This window comes from Equus przewalskii, unplaced genomic scaffold (assembly GCF_037783145.1).
Source record: "Equus przewalskii isolate Varuska unplaced genomic scaffold, EquPr2 ChrUn-4, whole genome shotgun sequence".
NCBI lineage: Eukaryota > Metazoa > Chordata > Mammalia > Perissodactyla > Equidae > Equus > Equus przewalskii.
The window spans coordinates 1-18,039 of NW_027228752.1; the positions used below are offsets into that span (position 1 = coordinate 1).

Consider the following 18,039-nt stretch of genomic DNA (forward strand, 5'->3'; position numbering starts at 1 on the left):
TCTTAAAACTCAATAAGAAGAAAACAACACAATTTTTCTGAATGGGCAAAAGATTGGAACAGACACAAATCACAGATAGACGGTCGGCAAACGAGAACACGAGAAGGTGCTCAGCATCATCAGTCATTAGGAACACGCAAACACAACCACAACGAGATACCACCACACATTCGTTAGATGAAAGTAAGGAAACAAAACACAGAAGACCTGACGACGCCAAACGACAGTGAAAATGGAGAAACGCCTGGAATTCTCATACGTTGCTTGTGGGAATGCCAAATGGTACACGCATTTTGGAAGACAATTGGGCAGTGGCTTACAAAGGGAAACATTCCGGTACCATACAACCCAGCAAGGCCGCCTTTAAGGATTTATCAACAAAGAAGTGGAAACATGTCCAGGGGCCTGGACACGAATGTTTAGAACCACATTTCATGATCACCAGAAACTGGAAACCACCAAAATAGCCTTCAACTGGCAAATGGATCAACAAGGCATGCATAGGTATATCCATAGGATGGAATAGTACACAGCAAGAAAAGGAAGAACCTCCTCATATAGGCAACACCACGGATGAATCTTGAATAAATTTTGCTACGTAAAACACAGCAGACTCAAAAGTCTGTGAATTCCATTTACAGGAGGTTCGGGAAAGAGAAACACTATGGGGATAGTACAACTCAGTGGATGGCAGGGGCAGCAGGTATGGGGACATATTGACTGCAAAAGACCGTCAGAGAATTTGGGGGCTGACGGAACTGTTCTGAATTTGAATTATGGTCGTGGTTACAGGACTATCTGTGCTTGCCCACACTCATAGAATCGGGTGCTTATAAAAGGTGAATTTTACCGTATGTCGAAAAAAAAAAGGAGTCCTGCCGTGGCTCCCAGGTTCCTGGTCCCAAGACTCAATTTCTCCACCTGACGTTCCGAGCCTTTTCCGTCCGGCCAGTGCCAAGGAGGCCACTTCATTTCCCATCCACTTTCTGCTCCATTTACAACTGTCTCGTCACCATCTCGTCAACAGTCCGCACACTTTCGGGCATCCCTGCCTTTTGGCAAGCTGTGCCCCTCACCTGCAATGCCCTCCCCTCTGCCCTCGCCCACCCAAAACCTCTCCACCGCGGTCCTCTCTGAACTCTCCATTCCCTCTCTGAGTCTGTGCTGCACAGAGCGGTCAGACCCCTCTCTCAGTGTTCACCAGCCTCTGGCGGGAGTTATTCTGACTTCAGGCTCCTCATCACCACCAGCACAGGATGGAGCCTTACTCACCACTGCGCACAGCGCTCAAAATACTGCATGCGCGACCTGGCACACAGGAGGCCCTGGACGCAGGGCACCCAGTCGGGAGAGTGACACTGAGCCCCAGTGGAGGCACCACAGGAGCTGAATCAGGGTCTGAAGGGCTAAGGAGGCACCTTCGAGGGAGGGCAGGCCATGAGGACCAGGGCAGTGGAGGAAGAGTGGAAGGTGCGGAGGTCCGGGAGGGACAAGGGGACCGCCCACAGCCCGGTGTCCTGGCTCCCCCGGGCCCACATACCTTGCCCTCGTGGGAGCGCTCAGCCTTGCTAACCGACCAGGCCTTGATGAGCAGCAGCACGAAGAGAGGCACCAGGAAGCCGGCGGCGGGTACAGCCACCACGATGCTGCGCTGGAGCTAAGGAGCCGCGCCTTGAACCCTGCCCCCTGCTCCCGCACCTGGGCTCTCCCAGCCCTCCTCCTCACTCCCAAAGTGGGCCCCCAAAGTGGGCCCCCAGCCTGGTGGATACGTGATGATCTTGTCCAGACCGTAGGGCAGGTGGGTCGTGCGCACCAGGACCATCACACAGGCGACCAGCACGGCGAGAGTGTATAGACACAGGGACAGGACCAGCAGCAGGTAAAGCCGGTAATTGCGGTGCCCGATGCAGTTATTCACCCACCTGCTGTGGTGGTCAAAGTCCTGGGCGAGAGTGAGAGGGGGCGCCCTCCAGATCCTGACCGTGGCCCAGCCTCCAACGCCCCTAAACCTGAGCCACAATGTCGCTATCGCTGGCGTTTCTGTGGTGAGAGCACTTTGGGGCTCTGTGGCTCAAGGTCACTTGACACGAGGCCTCTAGAGACAAGGCGCGCCTAGCCTTCTGTGGGACACTTCCTGCTGTACCCTCAGCAGGACCTCTGTTTTGACATCCACTGAATGAGAGTAAGAATGACACAGCCCCCCGCACCCCCCAGCCTCTCTGGGTTGTAAGCAGGAGAGAAGACAGCACATTTGTAAACCTTGGCAGGCTAGACACAGGAGAGACAAGCTCTCAGAATCCAGAAGATTGTCGGGCCTGGAGCCCCAGAAGAGGACAGGCGGATCTCCCCAGGCCAGATCTGCAGCCGGCCATAGGCCCCCTGGGCATCTAGTGTCAGTGAGGCCTGGGGTAGGACACGGGTGCCTTTCCTCCCCCTGGCCTGACCAGGGCAAGCATAGATGTGGATGCACCTGTGCCTGTCAGCACCTGGGTGGGCAAGGGCCAGCCTCCCAGGACAGCAGCAGGCACAGACGCAGTGACCTGCATGAGTGACCAAGAGTGCCTGGGAGTTACTGCCACCCTTGGCCTTTTGTAGTCCTGGTAGTGTTTTCACACCTGCCACGGGCACCCGGAGTCAATGGGCCTCTTGGCCCAAGCCGAGTTCAGAGCAGGGGTGGGAGGGGGCAGGGGGGCAGATGAGAGGGGTGCTCACCTCCACACAAATGTTGCACCGGGGGCAGTGGTGGGTCCGGGGCGGGCGGTGGAAGCGGCACTTTGGGCACCACTGCAGGTGGAAGGCCATGTGGTTCACCCACACCACAGGCATCATCATGGGGTCCAGTTCGTTGGAGCCTGGCATGGGAAGAGGATTGGGCAGCAGCAGGAGCCCTTCCATCACTCTGCTGCTGGCAGGGGTGGGGGCAGCCCCGCAGCATCACACGGCTCCAGGAAGGGTGGGGAGGAGCTGGGCATGGGAATCCCCGGTCCCCACTCGGCTGGCTGACCGAACTGGGAGACGCTGGCAGCCCAAGGGAAGGTAATTTGCAGCCAGAGGAGCTCTGTTAGGACGCAGGCCTTCGCAACTGGGACTGATGCTTTCAGGAGTGTGTGCAGTGGGAAGGAAGAAGAGAACTGAGTGGTTGTCAATACCTGGCTTCTCTCCCTGGTCTGCCCCGCCCTCCCCTCCAGGGTAACTGGAAACCTCCAGAATTCTCTTTCCCACATCTTGGTGGATTGGGTCAGGAAGCAAAGAAGCAGGGCCCAAGCAGATGAGGAGGGGGGAGAAGGGGTCTTGAGGCCCGGGAGGGGAGTGGGGAGCACGTTAGGAATCATCCGTGCAGGCAGGAGCCTTTCGGCTGCTACCTCCTTCTCCCAGAGGCCGAGAACTCACCTTGATGTAGGATGCCAGGGTCTGACCCATTGAGGGCGATGAGACTGCAGAAGCTGAGTACGAAGAGGGGGCCCGTGACAATAGGATAGACCCACTCGCCGTTCTGGAGCAGCCATCTGCAACTGAGACCAGAGCAGGACTCAGCCCTGATCTGCGGGAGGCCCTGAGCTCCCCCCAGGACTCAGTCCACCTGGTCAGGACTCACAGACCTTCAAGCCTGCCATCAATATCCAGGCTAGTGACAGATCCATAGAAGCTCCACCAGATGTCACCCAACACGACCCACCACCACCAGCTCCCAGGGGCACCAAGCACTCTATGCCTTGGTGCCTTTGCGCGTTCGCGTCCCTCTGCCTACAATAGCCTCCCTTCCATGGCCCCTCTTCTGCACTTCCCCTGCTCCATGTTATCATCATCTCTTTTTCTTTCTGTGTCTGTCAGAAACCTGCCGGCCTGTGTGGGAGACTCACGGGAAAGCAAAGAACAGGCCACTCAGGACAAGCAGCATCACTGCGCTGAGGGCGGCACACAGGCTCGGGATCATCCAGGGAAGCAGGCCCTGAGGTCGGCCAGCCCGCGAGAGCGGCATGGCGGCACCTCCAGCGCCCACAGGCGCCCTCGCCAACACTGGCTCCAGGAGCCCTATCTCCAAAGCGGTCGCTCAAGAGATAGTGAGCTCCCAAGCTACGGCCCAGGGTAGAAGGCACGAGTCCCAGTGTGATGTCACAGAAGCTGAGAATGTGAGCGAGGGGCTCTGCAGCCTGTGACCGGCGCCTCCAACGGCAACGCCCCCCACCCCCTCATGCTGGGGACGGAGAGGTCCTGCCCCCGCCAGGTTGGCTTCGAGACCCCAGGAGAGTTTCGAAGCACATGGGGAGAAGGGGCTGATTCCAATCGCCCTTTCGGGGGAAGTGCTGATCGAAGCAAACCGTGCTCATTGCTCACTCTGTCTCCAGTTTTTCCTTTCTGCTCTCATGAAATTCCACTTTGGGGTTGGGGCAGTGAAATAATCTCCCAGCTTCCCTCGTTTCCAGGCTTCTCTTGACAAAAGTTGGGTCAATGAGATTTAAGTGGATCTCTGTGGTTTCTAGAAAAGCTTCTGGCTCCCTGATCAGAGGGGAAAAGGACACCGTTGGCACAGCTCTGTTCCTTCTTCCTGTCTTGAACCTAGATGTGCTGGCCGGGAGTGCCCTCTTGGGCCCATTAGGCAACAAGTCAACACGCTACACAGACACCCTTTGATGACAGTCTTGACACTGCCCCGATCTAGAACTGCCTCCCTCTGAGCTGCTTATGAGGGGACAAAATCACTGGCTTCTCTGTGACATGCAGCTGACAGTTGTCATTCGTTTCAGCCACTGAGCACCTGAACCCCTCTATGTCTGGAAGAGTCCCCCAACTGTGAGTCACAGCTCCAACAGACCTGTGACTCAGGGGCCACCAGTCAGCTTCAGACCTGCCACCACCACCCGACTGCGGGGTCTGTGCTGAGAGGCAGCCCCTGCACACATTTTCCGAACTCCGTGTTGAGACGCAGTGGCCGTTTATCTGATAGCAGCTTACTGTCAGCTTCTCCTCCTATCCCATTTTATTTTCCATGAAAGCAAGAGTCCTGCCCTATGTTTCTTTTCAGATACTCAGTAATCGAGACTCTCTTGCTTATGCAATTGACTTTGCCGTTAGCAGTAACAGTCCCATTTCACAATGCTTCATTCGAGTTAATTAGAAAAACACAGCAAAATGTTTCCGTTTCTCCTGTGATTTGCTAGTAAAACTCACTCACAGATCACATTATTAACCACCAGCTTTCAAAACAAAATGTTGAAGTTATTCTGTTAAATGCCCCCTAGAAGAAACAGGGACGTGAAGTACGGCATTCCTAATCTCTGGAGCAGAAGATGTCACATCTTTAAAGGGATGACAGGTTCACGATCAGACAGGCAGAGACTCTTCTCGGAGCCTTTGGTCACTAAATCTCAATTTCTTGTGCACACTTCTATGGGAGGGTGACATCTGTAGTTGGTTGAGCTTTGTAAAAGAATGAACAGACTGTCTAAATTTACCAGTGAAAGATTCGCACGCTGGTTCAAGATGTCCTGGTTCGTGACCGTTAGAAATGATTAAATATTGTGAATTGACATGGAGACAAATGATCAAATATTAACAAAGATTAAAAGTCATCAAATTTATTGAAAATCTCAGTACGAACAGTATATTCCTTATATATTCCAGTGATTTGAAGCACTTCACTTTTTAATGTCATATTTATTTGTCTAATAACTGAAGTATATCTCATTATGATTACTGAAATTTCAAAATAATCTCAAAGGTGTTGCAGTTGCTTATCGGTGTATTTCTTGTTTATAGCCAATTTTGCTTTTTCTGTATCTTCTTTCTAATTATTATTTAGGTACTTCAAGTTAAGGTGAAGTAACCTGGATGTGGATGCTGCCATCTCTCAACGGGGTCTTTCTAAAAGACACAAAAAATTTCACAAGAAAATCATAACTTTGTAGCATGCAACTTTTTACTAACTATTCTTATATACCCTATTTCACATGATCATCACACCACTCTTGGATGTTACGTATTACGATAAAAGCCTGAGCGTCTCACCACTGTTTTCTATGACAAGGTTCAACTCAGAAATAAGAGAAAACTCTCCTTCCTAAAAGCTCAGAGAAAGTAAAGCATAAAATCTTTTATAGGCAAGGAAGAGATTCAAAATCACTCTATTGACTGCGTAATTAATCAGACTTCAATATGTGCCAAGAATCTCAAATATGCTTAGCATGGTACTAACCTGAAGGGATAAAAAGTCAGAAAAGACAAATTCCTTTCTTCAAGGTTCTCATGATCTAGTCAGGAATCATCAACAAGGACAAAAGTAAGGAAGAAAACAAATGATTGAAAACTTAGAACATTAGATTGAAAGGCGTGATGAAGATGTAAAAATAAAAAGGGATTGGGGCCAACGTTTCTTAGAACGAGGGAGTATTTTTTCACCAAGTTTTGAGGTAGGAAGGAATGGGATAAGTTTTGTCCATGGTCAATCAATACTGTTATTGTTATTATTACTTATTTCACAAATGTGAATATTTCGTTTTCCTTTCAGGGAACACGTTATTGAGTGTTGAAATACTTACCACTTAACTTGTGTGCTCCATACGGCTCCAGCTATTTACAGAAAGAATAACAACTTTTCCAAATGGAGGTATGGTTAACCTTATTTATTTTATTTTTGGCTGAGGAAGATTGGCCCTGAGCTAACATCTCTTACCAATCTTCTTCTTTTTGCCTGAGGAAGATGGTCCCTGAGCTAACATCTGTGCCAATCTTCCTCCATTTTGTATCTGGGACACCGGCACAGCACGGCTCAATGTGTGGTGCATAGGTCTGCACCCAGATCCGAACCCGCAAACCCCAGGCCGCTGAAGCAGAGCGCACAAATTCAACCACTATGCCACCGGGCCGGCCCTAAATAGAGAAATAGCAACTTTTCAAAATAGAGCTACAGTTACTCTTCTTCTTTCAATAAATCATTTGTGAATTGACAGGAATGTTTCCCAAGGAGCAGATGTCATCAAAGCATGAGATCTCCCAGACACAACAGGAAAGTTCAGAGTCACATTTGTTTTGCCCAAAATCATGAAGCTATAACAAACCATCTGAAGACATATTAACACTCATTAAACCAGCACCAAATGGAATGTTGTCCCCTCCAGACTGGGAAGTTGATATTCCGAATGTTTCATGAGATTGGGGAGGATTTAACCTAAGAACTCTGTAAAAGCAGTCAACACAAGCTGGGCCACAGACATACCTGCCAATTCCAGAAGACATCTTCAGAAACACTTTCAGGTCTGTGATAAACCTTTTGGTAGTTCACAAGTGCCCATGCAATGGAAAGAGAACACAGTATGAAGAATAAGAAGTAGGCACCATGCAACGGCCTGTCTTATTTAACTCCAACCCCAAACAACGTATTTCTTAGATGTGGTAAAGAAAAGATGTGAGAGTGAGCCAGCTCAGTGACTCCAGTTTAAACCTATACCCTATCACTGGAAACAGTACATGTGCTTCCTCTGCCTTTGTAATTGTTTATATTCCTGACCTTCTCTGCCAGCAAAAACAATTCCCAGTCCCACCCTTACCGACCCTCCCCCACACACACAAAAAGAGATTAAATATTCAGTTCATCTTTGCACATTTTTCCCATGAAAAACTAGAAATCAAAATTCATTAAAGGCAATTCTACAAGAAGGCAAAAGAAAAGCCACAGAATTCTTTATCTCCCTTTTACCCTTAGTTTCTGCTCATGTTGATTCTAGTCTGCTGAGAATTCCAAAACACTCTGCATTGCCCCAGTGTTTCTTGGTCTCCCTTCTCAGAGAGTCAGCAGGAAAGTGACAGGCGTCACAGCATTACTCCTACGAAGGGAGCGGACAACAGAGTCTTAGAAAGGGAAACCAGTGGTGGTCAAACAGGAAGTCATTTTTGAGGGATTCAGGTCATGAAAGCAGTAAAGTAGACTAAGGAAAACGTTACTGAGCTCAGGAAATTTTCTCAACACAGCCGTGGGGTTACCATTTGACAAAATATGTTTCTTTGGTTTTCATTTTTCCTCTAGAAACGTTATTAAAGCCACTAACAATTCCCATAAGGTACAATAAGAACTGTATAAATATAGATGATTAATATCATGTCCATGTGATTCACGGCCTACAGACTCGATGGCGCATATGCATCCTCAACCACTGATCCCGTTTAACTTTGTGAGTGTTCTTCCCCTACAAATGATAATCTACAGATACAGCGTCAAAGTGATCTTAGAAAGCTCGTCCCTTACAGCGAGGTCACGGAAAGTGGCCTGAAGTCCCTGAAAGGTGCTCCACATGCAGCTAAAACAGTGCCGGTCTCGGCTTTGCCCCTCACCAGCTTGTACTTGCACACATCAATTCACACTTTGACATCTCATTCCCATCTCTAAAAGGAGAGCAACTGCTTTGTCCACTCCCCTAACCATCAATACTATTTTCAAAAATTATAATTCTTGGTTAAGATTGCAAGGGCCAGAGGAGGACGTCACCCATTTCTAACTGTGTCTCTCCGCATTTTTTCCATCCACAAAACAGCAAGAACACCTTGTGTAGTATCGTTGGGCATGTTAATCGTGATAACGTACAAAGCCCATGGGATGCAATAAGTGTTAGAGAAATATCCCTTCCCTTCTCCACCAATTTTCCATTTCATAAATGGGCAAAAATTCCATTTGAAATGTTGGCAATCCAGATCAGTACCGTCTTATTGTCTCTAGGCTACCGCTTGACCCTATTCTTCTCTCTTCCCACATCACCTTCCTGTATATCCTGGCCTTTCTCTTCCAAGAACCAAGGTCTTTTCCCATCTCCCTGACCGGGACCATCACTTTGTAGTCTGTTAGCAGTGGCTCCTCTGGCCAGCTTTAGCTCATCAGGCAAGCCTCAGCGACTCTGAGGCTGGACAGAGTTACAGCAATATCTGGGGCTGGGGCTGCTGACTTCCAATCCCGACTCTTCCTGCTCATCCTCCCCGCTGTCTGGCCTCGGAGCGGGAGAAGGGAAGGCGGCACTGGAGTGATGACCTTGTGGAGACACCTGCCTTTCATTACGGGTTCCCTAGGGGCTAAAAGGCAGCAAGTCCGCCTGTCTAGCTCGGGTCTCCGTGGCGCGGCACCCGGCACCTCCCGGCCTCAGCGGCGGGGAGCGCGCCGCCGTCCAGGGCTCTGGACTGCAGGCTGCAGCGAGACGCCGAGGCTCGGCCTCCAGTCAAGTCCCTTCCGCGCGCTGGCACCGAGGCAGAGCACCTCTGTCCCCGAGGCCGAGCACAAGTCCGGAGAGCAGGAGAACTGGCTAGGCTGGCCCAGTAACACGTGCCCTCGGGTCGCAGCGGCAGCGGGCCGGGAGGGAACACCCAGGGCTCCAATTCCCAGCCGGATCGACCCAGGCTTTTCCTGAGCGAGCCAAGCCCAGGCTGCCAAGGGATGCCCCGCTCGGGAAGAGCGCGTTTGCAGGCACCGCGCTTCCCTGCCAGCCAGCGCCTGGCTGCCACCCGACGCCAACATTCCCCTCGGGCTCTGGAAGAAAGGACGCACGCTGCATGGAGCCAGAGCGCCGCGATTCCCGCCCCAAGCAAAAGGCGTCGCCCATGTCTCCCCAAAAGCACCACAACCAAACTAGCAGCCAGGTCTCCCCATGCCCTTCCGCGGCCCACCCGGAAAGTGGCGAGCGAGGGCGCAGATGCCCTCGGCCGGGTCCTCGGTCTGCAGCGAGACGTCGCCAAATGAACCTGCAGCCGGCGGCAGCCTGGGGGCTACTGCAAACGCGCTGCCCGCCGCCTCCGCTGCGCCTGCGCGAGGGCGAGGGCGAGCGCACCTCCCGGGTGCGCGAGGAGGCAAACCGCTAGCCGGCCGGCCGCCGGGCTCTGGCCGGGAGGGCGAGGGGGCGGCGAGGGGGTTGGAGCGACCCGCCTGGGCCCTGGCGCGGCCCCTCCGTCAGCTCCGGGGCGCTTTCTCCGTCCCAGGACGATTCCTTTTTCCCCAGCCGCTCCGCATCCTCACTTCGGACCCACAGCCACTCCTAAATTCCGTCACCTTTGCTTACCACCGCGGTTCCCAACTTGCCCTCCTACTGGCATAGCAGGTGACCTGAAACCAGCCTTACCTGCCGCCAACTCCTCACTCCCGCTCTCTCAGCCTGCTGTCCCTTCAGGGACAGAGGAAGGGGATGCGGGCTGGGGGCGTGGGAGCTGCGAGGAGGCGCAGTCCAAGAGGAAGGGCGCCTTTGAAGTTTGTGGAGCGACCACAGCAGCTGTCCGGGGAGAGACTGAGTCTTTCTAAAAAGGGGCTGCTGCAACCGCCAGGGATTACCTCTCCCCTTCCGGTCTCCTCCCCCAGCCCTCGCCCCCGCCGGCGCGCGCCAGCCCCCCTGGGCGTGCTGCTAGAAGGCTATCCCTGCTGGCGGGGCCACAGCGCAGATCCCAGACAGCTCCGGGCGCGCCTAGGGGTGTTCCTCCGGGTAGGGCACTCTGTCTGTAAAGAATCCTCTGCTGTTTGAGCCTGCGCCTGGATGACTTAGGACCTGTTTATTCGATACCATAAAGTCTCTAAGGAGCTGCGGAAAAAAACGGGACACTGTCCTACAAATTTTAAGGTTAAATAAAGTAGCTAGATTACAGTAGGTAAAACACCCGTCCACTGTGACTGGCCTTGAAAGAGCAGACAGGGGGATGAGCGACAAAGATCAGCCCTCCCTTAAGGGGCTGGCACCGAGGAAGGAACAAACAGGGGAAAGAAAGAAAAGAATACCAAGATGTAAGTCTTCTTTCCTCTTTCCCTCATACCAGGCCAGCAAGGATATGTCTTAGGAGGTTTCCTTGGTTGGTTTGTGCATCCCTTGGTGATGCAACAGGAAACTTGGAAGTTTATGGGGACCAGAGTGGATCCACATTTGGAGGAGACTGCAGCTTAGACAATTTGGAGATGGGATCCTCTTAAAGAAAATTATGCAGAAATAGCTTAATTTTACAGATTTTTACAAAAACATACGACCATGTGAATTCATTCTCAGGCCGCCTCAGGGTAACGGAAAGGGCCTGGGCAAGGGATGAGTCCTGAGGCTTGGGCCTTATCAGCTGCATGGTCAATCCTTTTGTCATTGGAACTCTAGGTCTGTAGTCACACACCTTGCACTTGCTAGTCCAAAACATAAAGCTGACTTGAGATGGAGTTGTAGGAACAACGCAGCCCCGGGGTCCTGCATTTGTGAGCTTGGTTTAAGAGCACAGCTTCTAAAGCCCCGGAGCGCCCTTGGCGAATGAGAAGGGGTGTTTTGGTTTGGGGGTAGTGAGCAGACAATGGCTACAGTGGAAGAGCTGCAAGTGGGGAGGAGACTCCTCACTCAGCCTCCCCTCAGCAGCAGAGAGCTCAGGGCCACAGAAACCAAATGAGTCATTTTAAGTCACAGGTAGTTGGTGGCAGAGCCAGCCTCAGGAGGGACTCAAGGTCTCTAACTCTCACCAAGGTTCTTTCCTATATCTCATGCTGCCCCATCTCTGTGACTTTGGTTTTGACTGTCAACCAACCAAACTTATAATTTTCCTCTTTAGAGAAAAGAAAATTTAAGTCCCTATAGATTATTCGAACCTAGAGCAACTTTTGTTCCTCAATGCTTCATAGTTAATGTTCTACCACTCATTTTGTAATTAACCATATCCTTGGTGTGCTTATTGCATTTTTGTGTATGTTTATATCCTCTTTATTTGTTTATGCCATTGCCTCTCAATCCAAACTGCAAGCTCCGTGTGAGGACAAAATACCTCCTTTGTCTCCCACAGCGTAGTTTAGCTTTTTGCGTATGGTGTGTACACAATGAGTAGTTTTTGATCCTTAAAAACTCTCTATTTATGAATTTTCTAGTAATTCTCTCACTTCATTGACCAGAATATTGTGTTTAGCTAGAATCGTGGTTAACTCTGGATTTCCCCTTTTTCCTTCCTGTCTAAATTCTAGGTTAATATATGCAAACCAAATGATATCTCCCTCTGCTTATTTCAACCTTTTCCACAAAACCCCTACAGAATTCATCACACCCTCCTGTTTTCCCAAAGAACTTTGATTTCACTATTCGAAGGCCTTTTCATGTTAGATCATAGTTAGTTATGCAAGCCAAGTGTGTTGGCTGTTTTGTGTCTGTGTTCTCTCAGCCCCTAAAACAATGCCTGTAAATTTGTACTGAACTGATTTAGTTTGAAGTATCCTGACTTCAAATGTAGACTGCGTTAACTAGGGCATCCTGAATATACCATGAGAAGACAACGTCTGGAAACCAGGCTCTGTGCTTTCCTTCCTTTTAATTCCTCTGAACACACAGCAGGCAAAGTCAGCTGCACAGCCCAGAGTTGTGATGAATGGCCTCGGCTGTGTCCGCGGCTTCGCAATCCTCGAGGTACTTCTCTGAGTGTCTCGTATGTGGTAGGTGTTTAACAGATATTTGGGGGTTAAATGAGTTAATGCAGGCAGTTGATATGATGATGATAATCAGTCGCCTTATTTTCAGTCGATTGATTTCTGAATTGCTACTAACTGTACAGGACCCCACCAGCATGGTGGTACCGTCCTCTCTAAGAGTCTGGGGTTTACTGTCACCAGAAGCAATTTGGCAATGTGTCCTGTAAGGCTAATACCCTCTCTGGATTCTTGCAGCACCACTCAGTGGGAAAAGTCTATTTGACATTAAGTTTGGTTCAAATGGAAGGTGTATTATACAGTGTAGCTGATTTCCAAGAGTGGCTATTCAAGATTCAACAAGTGATCCTTAGTTGCACTGAAAGAGCTGTGTTTATCATCAGTTAGAGCTACCTAATTGCTGCAGCTATGCCTGTTTCAGTCTGAGAGGGAAAAAATAAGGAAAGAAAAAACAGTACTTTCCAGGTGCTTGGAAAATTGCTCAATAAGTACGCTTGTCACGACTCTTCCTCTGTGACATACCACCCCTCACCCATCGCCGTTAGGGCTGGCACATTGAATGTGAGTAAGTGATTCTTACCATATGTTAGTAGGTATTTGTTAGATAACGTGAAATACACTATTTCTCAAAGGTTTACATTTGGATGCTGAATGAAGCCAAAGAATGAAGTTCTAATTGTAGAATTTCAGGAATCATGGATCTATGTTGGGAGTCAAAGAGGAAGGCAGCAGGGGTGGGTAGAGCGAGAATGGGTATATTCTAGGCTTCTCCAACTCCACATATAGCTGCTTCTGCCCAGAAGAAAGGAGAAGGATCATTACCGGGTCGAGAATATAAATCTAGCAGGATCTCAGAGGATCTGGCTGCACTTTCAGCAGAAGGTACTAGCCTGTGGTTCTTTTCCAACAAAATTTTTAGTCCTAGTTCTCTCTGTACAGTTTTCTCTTCACAAAACAAAGACAACTTTGGTAAATTTGAAAGGAAATACATAAAGACAAATTGCAAAGTCGTATGCGAGAGACAAGGAAAATGGAGATGAAACCCAAGCCTTTCAGGGTCACTTCTATAAAACTAATCATACTTTGGTCATACATAACACCTCTCTGCCTTATGACAAATACTACTTTATGAATGTGCTCCCGCATCTTAGCATATCAGTACTGACAGATGGGAAATGTTGTTATACTCCTATGGGAAAACTGGAATATATGTTAGTTTACGTCTAACTGGAACCAGTGATGGCATGGGCTGAGAGCAATCACCCACCTCCTGATCTTCCATCAGGTGTTTGCCCTTTATAAACTTCAGATATTTCTTTTGCCATCTGTTTCATTTGATTGTGGCAATCTACTCATCGCTGGATCCTTAATTGCGTATGAAGATCATTAGATCCTATTTAGTGAGGGACAAGAACACACGACTTCCATCTGCATTTCGGTATTACTTATATGTCCACAGAACCCTCAGAAGTCACTGTAGCCCTGATTCTCGTCACCAGATAAGGACAGAAGACCATTCATGGTCAGTTAATCAGAATGTAAAACTGTTAGAACTTTGCTTTGTGTCCTTTAGTTTTAAACTCATAAGATCCTAAATAATCATAAACATTCAGAGTTAGGAGAGGCCTGGAGACCTCGCAGCCCTGATGTTATACGTGAGGAAACCAAGACCAAGAAGAAGGAAGGATCACCCAGCTGCTCTGACTCTGTCCTCACCGCCCTCCGCGATACAGCACCCTGCCACAGAGACTTTCCTTGAAGCAAAAAGAAAAAATCAGCTGTTTTTCAAAACCTTTCCAAGCCAGAATCTGAAGGTTCTGTTTACTCAGCTGGGTTGGGGTGTGGTGAATAATTAAATTCAGCAGGAATGCACTTCAAAATAAAAATAAAAACACAGCCCAACCCCTTTGGCTCAAGTCCTGAGATCTCAGAAAAGAAAACCTATGAACATTTGCTAGAGGTCAGAAAGCCTTTCTGTGCCTGATACAGGACTCCACATAGCTGTTGCAGAAAGGAGGGGGGTGGTTATAGTCAAACAAACGACTCCTTGTTTTTTAATTTTTTAAATTTTCAGCAGTGTGCTTACATCAACCAACATCCCCAAGGAAGGATTTTAGGAAAATAAACAACTTTCATCATCATTATAACTTACATCATATATGAAAAAATGTCATCTTAAACTTTGCTTTTCTTAATAACTCATACCAACACCGCTCCACCCCTAGAGCATACTTTAGATACAGTGTATTCTTCTAAGACAGCCAGAGAGAAGGTGGGGGAGGAGGAGGGATTCTTATCATACCTACTCAAGGCATGCCTTATTTGTATAAAAATCATGAAACCAAGAAAATTATGCCCTCTTGTGGTTGATTTGTTCTAGTTCACAAATGATCAACAGTACTCTATTATTCCCTGAAACTCAAACAGACCTATATTCCAATTGGAATTAAACTGTTCCTTTGTGCAATAACTGGAGAGAACAGGTCCATGCAGACCGCAGGATGGCATTCCAAGACTTCTCCTTTGTTCAAGGTCATAGGCAGCTGCTTAGCGACAACGAAATCAGTATCCCTAAAAACGGGGAAGATTTTTCCAAAATAGCCCACAGATTCTTACGGATATTACAAAAATGTCTTCCAAATAAATGCATTAGATAGAATTTCTTTCCTAAATAGTGAGGTTTGTTTTGGACAAACTTAAGCCATCAGTTTCCACAAATAGGAGAAAATTCCTGATTTCCTTTCCGACTGTATTTGTGCCTCTGTTTCTTTAGCTGTGAGACAATGCTGATTTTTCCATCAAAAAAAGTAAAAAATAAACCAATGAAGAGAAGACTGATTTTCATTCTGTGTGTATTTTTTCTCTTCTTTTCCCTTAGTTTACACAGAAATGAGTATATAACAAAGGTGTTACATCGTACGAGTTGCGGATATAAGTAATTTCATGATACCACAAAAAATGCCTACCGTGTTGTCCTAAAAGAGCAAAGCGGACACGGGTTTAGTGGGAACTGACCTCTGCTGATCGAGAGTATGACTCTCACATAACTGTGATTTCAATAACTTGGCAAGTAAGTGAATGTCAAAGATTTAAAACCGGCCAGGTTGCTAACTCCTTAGTCAACCCTATAATGATAATCATAATTAACCCTATAATGATTATCATTATTATTGTTTTACATGCAAAGAAACTTAAAGTTAAGTCATTTAAATCACATCTTTTCCATTTGACCGGATCTGCGTGCGTAGCGAGTGGGCCAAGGGACCATTTCCTAACTTGCATCCTTTATGTCGCAAGTTGTGGCTGAAATGGACCAAATTATGTTTTACTCATTGGAAAGAATAAGTACGACTTTCCAAAATTTAATACACAGCTTTCTTGTTTTTCTAAGCTACTGCTAAAATGGAATCCTGTTCTTTATCTCGTTCAATGATCATTCTCACCTTTAAAGCACAGATAGACTTTCATTAGAATTATCACTTGCAAAGAGCATTCATAAAACAGTTCAAGATTTTTAATTTTATTTGCTGTTACTTTAGTGAAAAATAATGAATCACTATAGGATACAATTAACAAATGGAATTCTCTTTCTTCTTGACATGTCAGTGAAATTTTCTTTTCCTGTGTAAAGCAAAGATTTACTTCCCAAATTTTATTCGTGTTTGCCAAAAAAGTGTCTACATTAAAAATATATGAGGATACATTTATTTTAAAAACCATCTCTAATTTTATCATATTTAAAACTTCCAAGTCAAAGAATGGAGCCAATTTTAAAACGCAAAGGCATGGCCACCGAAATATTGTATTAAGAAATAAAATTAACATGTCGCTAATTAAGAATAAAAGGCAAGTCATTCATAATAATGAAAGTCAATATTTTAAGTTACGATGTTGTGGATAGCATGCCCAATGTTAAAAAGGGTGATCTGCCAATATTAGCTACTAAGACATTCTAAATTTAAGATATTAAAACAGTGGGGTGCTGGTTAGTGAATAGATAACCAAATAAAACAAATTAGAAGTCCAGAAAACAGATTTAGATATATGTTATAATCTACGTATCTATTGGGAATTTTTCTGACTCCAAAGTTGAGTGGACAATAAATGACTTGCTTTCTAAAAATTGCTTTTGTCGTGTAGCATTGGAAATACAAAAAATAGTATATACCAACACACACACGTGCAATAAAATAGAATTCACACTCAAGATACGGTACCCAACTTCAGAATTAGAACATTACAAGTATTTTTGAAGTTATCTATGCATTCCTCCCTGATTCCATCCTTTTGCCTACCACACAGAATTAAACAATATTCTAATTTAGTGCTTATTTTTCTCTTCTGGTTATCCCCACATAGGTATATGGCTCTAAACAATATATTGCATGATGTGTTATTAGCTTTCTATAAGTAGTATCAGCTTCATAAAAACGGTAATTTTCTGTGAGTTTCTTTACTCAGCACTACGATTCATCTTCCCTATTGTGTGTGCTATTGTTTGTCTACTTTCATTACTTTTAATTATATGATTGTGCAAATATATCATGAGTTATCCATCATCAGATCGATGGCTGGTTGTTTCCAGTGTTTTGCTATTACTAACAATGCTGCATAAACATGCTTGTATACGTCACCTTATTTTCGTTACCCAAGTTCAAGTCTGTCTCAAGGCCTTTGTGAGGCAGTCCTGATCACAGAAACCAGCCCGAGTGTGTCAAACCAAAGGATTTAATGTAGGGAACTGTATGAAAAGATATTGGAAGGAGCAAGGGGGCAGGATCTGCAAGAGTGAAAGGAAAGGAAGAATGATACTCAGAGATCAGATGCTACTAATGCCCCAAGGCTGGAAGTCTCTGCATCCACCAGCTGCTGCACTGTTGGGCATGATGTTCCGGTACATAACGGATCTGCTGAGATGAGCTGCTTTGACCAGGCCTGGGCTTCTGAAAGGTGTTATCTCTGCAGTGCTGGAGGTGGAAACACCTTGACCCCGTTATTTCTCAACCTGCAGCTGCCACAAACTGCCAGGACCTGCCTCATTCTGAGAGCCAGAAGCATAAAGCATTTCCGTTTCTCTTGCCTACTGATCTTCTGAAAATTTCTTCTCCTGACTGAATCTTACCAAGGGCCAGATGGCGAAGTAGCACAACACGTAATTTTCAGATTCCTACGCCCTGATAAAGTATTAAAGGGGAGCTGTTGGGTTCAGAGATCGGCAAATAAGCAACACAAGCGCTCACTTCTAACTGAAAGCAGAAAATTTAGCTTAGTTGTTCTCAGGTAAACTCGGCCAAGTAGTGATTTCTCAGTCATTTCAAATTTAATAACATTCAAAGCCAGAGTTCTTCAATTCTTTACTTTGTCTCAATCATAGTATTTAAATTCTAAAAGTGGTTAACTAAATCCAAGAGTTGGAAAGAGGCGTACTCATTTGCTCGGGCCACCACAACAAGCAGCACAGGCTGGGTGGCTTAGACAGCGGAGAGTCATTTTCTCATCGTTCTGGAGGTTAGAAGTTTGAGATCAGTGTGTTGGCAGCCTTGGCTTCTTCTAAGTTCTCTCTCCTTGACTTCTTGGCTCAGAGACAGCCGTCCTCCTGCAGTGTCTTCACACGGTCTTTCTTCTGTGTGTGTGTCCTGATCTCC

General features: G+C 47.1%; 1 protein-coding gene across 5 annotated transcripts; it reads right to left on the bottom strand.

The window, feature by feature from the left end:
* Positions 1-1,123: 1,123 nt before the first annotated feature.
* Positions 1,124-10,309, bottom strand: LOC103549735 (palmitoyltransferase ZDHHC19-like). Of its 5 annotated transcripts, XM_070608189.1 has the most exons (7): positions 10,092-10,309; positions 7,694-7,820; positions 7,214-7,264; positions 3,391-3,512; positions 2,713-2,852; positions 1,770-1,942; positions 1,124-1,646 (listed from the first exon to the last, which is right to left on the bottom strand). In XM_070608189.1, the coding sequence occupies exons 3-7, from the start codon at positions 7,231-7,233 to the stop codon at positions 1,265-1,267; spliced, it is 837 nt and encodes a 278-aa protein (XP_070464290.1). In that variant the 5' UTR covers positions 7,234-7,264; positions 7,694-7,820; positions 10,092-10,309; the 3' UTR covers positions 1,124-1,264. The 5 variants fall into 5 exon arrangements, 3 of the variants coding, with proteins under 3 accessions (XP_070464290.1, XP_070464291.1, XP_070464289.1); XM_070608190.1 differs by lacking the exon at positions 7,694-7,820 and having other exon boundaries at positions 10,092-10,254; XM_070608188.1 differs by lacking the exons at positions 7,214-7,264; positions 7,694-7,820; positions 10,092-10,309 and adding an exon at positions 3,861-4,111.
* Between the last annotated feature and the right edge of the window lie 7,730 nt (positions 10,310-18,039).